At 45.9% G+C, this 7949-nt stretch overlaps 1 protein-coding gene across 1 annotated transcript; it reads left to right on the top strand.

Annotated features, from left to right (window-relative positions):
• The first annotated feature begins 7120 nt into the window (after window positions 1-7120).
• On the top strand, window positions 7121-7949 carry LOC100830924 (protein MAIN-LIKE 1). Its single transcript, XM_010234979.1, has 2 exons — window positions 7121-7186; window positions 7287-7949. The coding sequence occupies exons 1-2, from the start codon at window positions 7121-7123 to the stop codon at window positions 7947-7949; spliced, it is 729 nt and encodes a 242-aa protein (XP_010233281.1).

The following is a 7949-nucleotide window of genomic DNA, read 5'->3' as shown; positions in this document are numbered from 1 at the left end:
TACCTTGGCTTGTATGTTGCATATATGTGTTGTGACGTCCCAACATGTCCTGTTTTCTCAACAACTTGTTGCAAATGCATAAAAATATGTTGGAAACGTTTAAAAAATTGCATTGATGTGTTGGGATGGTGAGGAATGGCTTTGTGGTTACCCGCAGATCCGACTCAGACAAAACTCCGATTAGTCAGATTTGTTACTGATGAGCTCAAATCAACAGAACAGTTGTGCCTCAAGATGCTTGCAAGTGGAAGGTCATGAAATTGAATAGTTTTATGTTGCAAATGGTGTTTTGACATGCTACAAGCACGTATAATAGTTGCTACATACACAAGCCGCAACGAGACCGGTGTGTTGAGAGGGATTGTTTTGATGCTGGAAATGTATGTTTTCGGTGTTTCATACATTATATCAAAATTTTGCAAACATTGAACTTTATACTGCATCTGTTGCGACTTTTTTCTAGGTGTTTTGCTACAATGATCGGAGATTTGTCGTATACTCATAATCTTGCGGGAAAAACTAAAATTTTGCACCCTTTTTGGTGTTTTTGATAGTCCAATGTTGCAAATTAATATACAAAAAATAATATACTAATGTTGCACCCTTTTTGGCATGAGAGAATTTTATGTTGCGACGAAAGGTAATTTTGATGATGTTGCAAACACACGAGAGAAATGCTACTTGTGGGGTTCTTTGCTGCAAGAAACAAAGATCGCATGATTTCAACTGGATTGTACAACTAGGTGGACGTCCGATCGGGTGACCTGCCAATGTTTATTAGCATACCCAATGTGTAATGTTGCAACATTTTTTGTTGACCCCTGTGAGACCCCGAGACTGGATTTATGCAATTTAGTCCCAAATGCTAACTCGCACATAAACCAAGCCCCAGTGCCTCCCTACGATGAACACTTTACAACATACACGCAATGTGTTCACCGCAGGTTGGAACAACAATGATATCATTACATCACTCTAAGACACAAGAATAAGTCAAACTCATACAAGGAGCGAAATACCAAGTTATTACAACTCACGGACACATGTCCACAATCATCATTATAGCAGCGGAAGCAAATTAGGCCCGAGTACGAACAAGTTTACAGTTATTGCCTAAGAGGCTGAAACTGAAAAAAAAGGAGAGCCCGCCATAAGTTCTCAGAACTCTGCTCTGGAATCTTCTGGCCAAAAGTCGAAACTGTCGTCGTCGAACTCCACGAAATAACCACTCACCTGTTCCTCCGGAAACTCTGGAGAAAAACAACGTTGCGAAGCAACTGAGTACAAAGTACTCGCAAGACTTACGGGAGATCTAAACTAGATATGCAACAAGTCTCAAAGAATGAATAAAAGGTGGGTTATGCAGCAGCGATATATACCTGGAGAGACACACTAATGATGTTGTCTAATTAGAAGATAAGAAGCGTCTACTAAGTGAGGTGATAATTTATCAACTAACACCAAACAAACACAATCTCTTATCACCCCCTCAAACAAAATGATCCAAAGGCACTCACACTAAAGCAGTTTTAAGCATATCCATGATTAAGGCTAATTACTACTCAAGTTTAAGAGATTAAGTTAAATAATTAGTATAAGTTCTCTATGATCAAGTAATGACCAACCAAGTCGTCCATGACCGCGGACACGACTTTCCGAAAGATTTATCCTTGTAGGGTGTGCCAATTTACCCGTACACGTTCGACCAACCCTTGACGCCACTAGCATGGAACACACGCAAAAGTATGTGCTGACAGGATACGAGAGCCCGGCCGAAGCGTCGTACGGACTCAAGAGTTGCGTGGATAGCTGGTAGTGGTTCAGTGTCCGCAGAATGACCACTCCAGACTAGTGCCGCAATCCTATATGTATGCAAGTACCAACAAATCTCCAAACGCAACACCAGTGTATATGCGATATGCCAAATGGAACGCCCGAACTATGTGGCCCCTGGAAGAGCTATGAAACGAGTACTAAGCCGAGGGGGAACCCATATATTCTCCCACGAGCGGTTAGCATGAAGTTTCTTGGGTCGGCGAAAACGAGATCTCAGTTCTTAGGTTGGCGCCAATGGAACAAAACACCAATGCGTTAGCACGGCCTCCCATCGTTGCCTTGTACAGGTAATAACAGGTCACAGTTTAATAATTGCAAATAAATACAGAAAGTAGCATGTGGATGTAGCAATTGTATAACCCCAAGTAAGGACACTAGACTAGCAATCTAAGCAAACTCCTAATGACCAACTAGGGCAATAACAAATATGTGACATGGTAATAGGACAAGGAACAAGACAACAGGCATTTGAGTAGAGCTGACTAAAGCTATGCAATCCTAGAGGCATTGTAACAAGAACTGAGAACGTAACTTAATGCAAGAACGAGAGAGAAGCATTGGGTATAATCAACATGTTCAAGGAATGGCTGCTTGCCTGGATTCTCGGTCGCTGGGCACCGAGAGAGGCGATCCGAAGAAGTGTGGGAACCCGGATCGTCGACGGAGTAAGTCGGAGTCGCTAACGTAAAGAACCAAATCACACAATACGCCAATAAGTAACCATTCATAGGTGCAATGCACAATACAACATGAGATGGCATGTGACGACATGATGCAACAATATGCAAGTGAAATGATTCCATTTAGCAACGAAGTTAACCGTTAGGTGATTAGAACATGGTAAACAGTAGCTTTAAAATACACCAGTGGCCTAACCAAGTGTGCTACTGTGTTCTACAAGTTACAGTGATCAACTTTGATGTTTACAACAATCACAGAAGAGTTACCAATTTTAAACTAGAGACTAAACAAGTTCATACTTTTGAATTTCAAATCTGGGACAGATTTGAAATTTGAAACCTCAAAATGTAAATCTAATTGCCCAGTTGAATTCTTTGCATTTTTCTGATTCCAAATCATATATGGTTTGCTCAAATTGGATATAGCATGCATTTTCTAGGATTTAAACAAGATTTGAAACATTTTTGACAATTACACAAAAGAAAACACACAGAGAAGAATAAAACTACCCGGGCGCAGCTAGCCTGTGCGGCTGACAGCGGACCCGGAAGGGCTGACGAGGCGGGGCGCGTTGAGCTGGCTGCCCGCGGTCACTGACCACCGGGTCCCATTTGTCTGGGTCGGTCAAAGAGTAAAAAGGTTGGGGTTTTTACCCTGCGCCGCGGGGATTCGAACGCGGGTCGGTCTGACTAGAGCGAACGGACGAGCAAGGTAACCAGGCGGGCTACGATTCGGATCTTACAAGATCCAGGGTGAAAACCCTCTTAACTCAACCCAAGCGGGCGGCTTGGGGGCACGCGCGGCGGCCACGGCGAGGCGTGGACGCCGGCGACCACAGCAAGCGGCGAAGGCAACCGTCTAACGCGGAAACAACGCGCGGGAGAAGTAGACCTAGGTGGCACGAAGGCCACCACACAGACCTCAACGCAAACGGCGGCGGCACGGCGCGGCGCGCGGGTAGCGCCACGACGCTAGGGTGCTCGAAAGAAGGCGCGGAAAGAGGCGGGAGAGAGAGGAGCGCACCCCGGTGACGTGAGAGGAAGCTGACGAGGACTGCACGGATGTGCTCGCCGGAATTTCGTTGGAGATGGGCAGCGGCCGGAGAGGACGAAGTCGTTGCAGGCGTCGATGTAGGCGATCTCGCTCCAATTGCTTGCGCGTAGACGAAGTAGATGACGACGCAGTTCGGGTGACGCGGTCGGCTTGCCGCTGTTCTGCCGGAGACGGTGGCTCGTCGGAGTGGCGTCCGCGACCGAAGGAACGGAGCGACAGCGCTGCGCAGAAGGGGAAGAGGAAAACCCTAGCTAGGGTTCCTTGGTGACGGCGCGGTAGGAGGAGGCGCTGGGGCACTTAAGTAGGCGAGGCGGGGAGAAGCTGTCGCTGTCACGTCGACGTGGCGCGGGGGGGGGGGGGGGGGCGCTCACCATCCAGAGAGGAGGAAGCCTGCGAGAGGTGGCGTACTCCTGGGAATGCGTCTTCGCTGCAGGGAAACACAAAGCGGGGCGGCGCGCTGGCGGTTGGGCCGAGCAGGGCTGCGCGGCTGGGCTGCGGGGAGCGCGCGCGAGGCTGGGCCGGCTCGGGCCTGAGGTAAGCAGGTAAGAATCCTTTTGCTTTTTCCTTTTTTTGTTCTGTTTTCTGTTTTTGCAAATAGTTTTTTGGATTCAAATTTCAAAAACCATTTTCAAAAGCTGAGAAGTAGTAGGATTCAAATACGGCACTACTATTTGGGAATATTCAAATGGGGTTAAAGGTTTAAAACAAAACCCATTTGAATCTCATTTGCAAAATAGAGGGAAAGGAATTAGAACTCAAAGAAGGATGATTCAAATTTGAATCTTCTAGCAAATTCAAACGACAAGATTTCAAACCACAAGTTAAAATGTAACTTTCAAATTTTATGTGCAACAAAGAAGTGATGACATGGCATGGATGCAATGGTAAAATGTTATGTGACAAGAATTAAATTACAAACAGGTCCAAACAAGAGCTTAAATGTAAATGTTGCTCTTGGGCTGTTACGACCCCGAGAAAAAAAAAGGTATGATGGTATTAAATACCCTAGAAAACTTTTCATTGGGACGATTGGGCATACTAAGTATAGATTTCAGCCTTTTTAAAATTTCTTTTTTTTTTGAGAAACATCTGGCTTTATTGATTCAATAAACAAAGTACAAGTAATCGAAGTTGAAACGAAAACCAACAACAAAAAACCCTAATGAAACTAAAAGTTACATCAAGATTCTTTGAAGTAAATAACTCTTGATCCGTCATCCGTATCTTGAAAACTCGCCATGTCTCCGGTGATGAAATTGCAGAAGACCAAAGTGCACAAGCTGGACTAACCTTATAGATTTTGAATAGCCACATGAGTCGTTCACCGCAACCGATGAGAACCTAATATCGTTGAACGCACTATGGCCGAAGACACCCCCTTTGCAAAGTAGGTTGTCGATCTGTTGATTCGTCGCCGAACCAACTAGAAAGAAAACCAAAATAACGAAGAAACAAACCGCGAGATCCGCTAGCTCCATGGAGTAGATCGTGTTGATTACACCAGGAAGAGGATGGAGCCAGGAGACTATTATTTCATACGCCGTCGCCTCCTCCACCAAGACGCCGTCGCGAGGACACAAAACTTCGCAAAGAAGGTAGATAAATTGCAGCCAGACGTTGATCTATGGTTCCTCTCGTCACCCGATGCCTAATCGGCGGTCAGAGACGAGGGAACCAGAAGAAAAAATGCTGATCGGAAGACTCCCGGCGGCTAGGGCTTGGAACGGGGAAATTTCCTGACTTCTCGTCCCCTTTTTAAAATTTCCTTTAGCGTTGAATTAGTCATTGTAGTGTGTGAACCGTAGAAAAATATGGAGAGAAAAAACCAGCTAAACCTGATAAACAAGACTGAGCCCAAAATTCCATTGCAGCCTGTTCATCCATGCACGAATTTCAGAATGCGGGATCGACCAATAATTTTTTTTTCCGACCATGTCTTCTTTCGGCTTCACCGTTTGTTACCGGACTTTTCGAGGTACAGCAAGCCCAGCAGAAATTTGCGTCCGAATCGCAGGTCGATATGATTATCAAATTTTGCGTGCCTGAGACTTTTCCGTGGCCAGCAAGATGTTCGGTTCTCGCCTTCAAAAAAAAAATAAAATTCGTTCGGTTCTCTTTCGGCTATCCTCTCAGTGAACCAGAACACTTGAACACTTCAGCAGGTTCTGTTTCGGCTATCCTCTCGTCCGTGTGACCGAGGACGCCTGCGCACTTCAGCAACTAGCTAAATTCTTGCTGTGAAACAGCTTTCTTCTACGGGGAGCAAATGTTTCATACTCAATCGGGAGTACAAACGAAACTGAATTTTGACAAAATTGACCCAAAACACAAAGAAATTTGAAATATGGACTCCTGGCGAAACTATTTCACAAGTCTGACCCTTCCGTGTAGCGCCCGCATACTGGGCGTTAACATTGCACTATAACGCCTTTTGACCGGGCGTTGAACCGTGCCAGCGTGGCGTCCCTATCCAGCGTGGCGACACAGGGGACCCACGGCAAGCCACTATAGCGCCTCGTCCACGGGTGCTGTACGAGTACTTTAGCGCCTTCTCACCTGACGCTATACCCCCGTACCCTAAAGCGGCCGAACCGCTCGGGCTAGAGGCTCACGCACAGAGGGTTCGGCCCTTTTCCTCTCCCGTAAGAACACATCGGCGGCGGCGGTTCCTCTCCTGCAAATCTCTCCCCCGATTCGTCGATTTCTCTATGGATTCCGTTCGCATTTGCTCCCTCCAGGCATTCTCCTCCGATCCTCTCAGTTTGGTCTGCATTTTGTCCGCTGATTCGCTGTATATTTAGGGTTCGAGGGTTAGGATCCGGCTAGAATCACAATCTTCAACAAAATGACATGTCAATTCTGGAGCATGTGCTCAAACAGCTGCCGCACTTCTTGACTTTCGCCAATTTCTGCAAATTTTGTTATAAGTATATTGTAATTCTGCAGATTTGGACTGCACCCACTAGTGAACATCTCATCCCACAACTATTTCTGCAAATTTTGTTATAAGTATATTGTAATTCTTAGCAGGCCTAAGAAGGTCCATGAGAGAATTGTACGATGAAATGCCAGGATCTAGCCTCTTTCCTTTTATCTCCTTCAGCACACTATATGCCTCTCTCACCTTCCCTGCCTTATCGTCCATTTAGTGGTTGAATTCAAGACGGGTCAACTTTAATGTCATAATGCCAATATGTTTCACAGCAAAGCTAGGTTTTTTTGGAATGTGGCCGGCCGGTAGTTGCTAGTTTTGTATGAAGAAAAAACTTATTGCTCAAATACCTTTATATGTTATACGAAGTTGTATTGTTGGGGATAACAAGACCTCATAAAGTATGCTCTTTTCCATGCATGTGGGATGGCTGTTATAATCAATTATTTTGTGTTAATTGTTATAACTATTTCTTAGACATGGCTAGTTTGGTTTGTTCCTTCGATGGTTGTCTTCAATTCATCAGATGGATTTGTAGGAAAGGCTTGCTTTGTTGCTATAGTTTGGAGTACGGGTGTCCCATTCGTTTGTTAATATGTCTTAATTGGAACATGTAGGATGACGCTCCTAATGGATCACTACGACATGGCTCACCGTGGGCGTTTGATACAGGATGAACAAATGGTAATGAGCATTTACATGTTGCTTCTTTTTGTCATTGTTTTGTTCCAAATGTGTAAGTGAGACGATCGTAACTTTAATTGCTTTTGTACTTGTTTTGTAGGATCTTGGATCCCTCAAACTTAGGTCTCACGGTGCCTCCTCAGGCGCCATGTCTTACGATGAGCGGTACACACCGTTCATCTTGAGGACAGGACTCCTTCCGTTCATCCATATGGTGACCCGGTCGACATCTTGGATGAACGCTTGTGCAATCACCGCGCTTGTCGACCGGTGGAGGCCTGAGACCCACACTTTTCACCTCCGGACCGATGAGATGACTGTGACTCTTCAGGACGTGTCCATGATCCTGGCACTCCCCATCGGTGGGGAACCAGTATGTATCAATACGGCCTCTTCGGGATGGCGCCAGCAGATGGCGGATCTTATTGGTAGGGCACCGGAGGCCCCTGAGGACCCTGCTAACGACAGAGTGCCAGCGGGCGCAACGTACACTTGGATAGTTGAGAACTTCTCCGAGTGCCCCGAGGATGCTGCCATCGAGGTGGTTGAGCAGTACGCACGAGTATACGTGTGGTATGTCATCACACGCACTCTGTTGGCTGACGGGGGTGGCAGGACAGCTCAATGGCATTGGCTCAAGGCCTTGACCGTATGGGACTCAAATTGGAGCTGGGGCACAGCTGCACTTGCCTACTTTTACCGGCAGGTAATTAATATTTCATTGTTGTTACTATGTGCAATGACTTGTGATGACATGTCTTAA

The sequence above is a fragment of the Brachypodium distachyon genome, chromosome 2, assembly GCF_000005505.3.
Source record: "Brachypodium distachyon strain Bd21 chromosome 2, Brachypodium_distachyon_v3.0, whole genome shotgun sequence".
NCBI lineage: Eukaryota > Viridiplantae > Streptophyta > Magnoliopsida > Poales > Poaceae > Brachypodium > Brachypodium distachyon.
The sequence above is the reverse complement of the archived record's forward strand: the minus strand, read 5'-3'. Positions and strand labels throughout refer to the sequence as shown.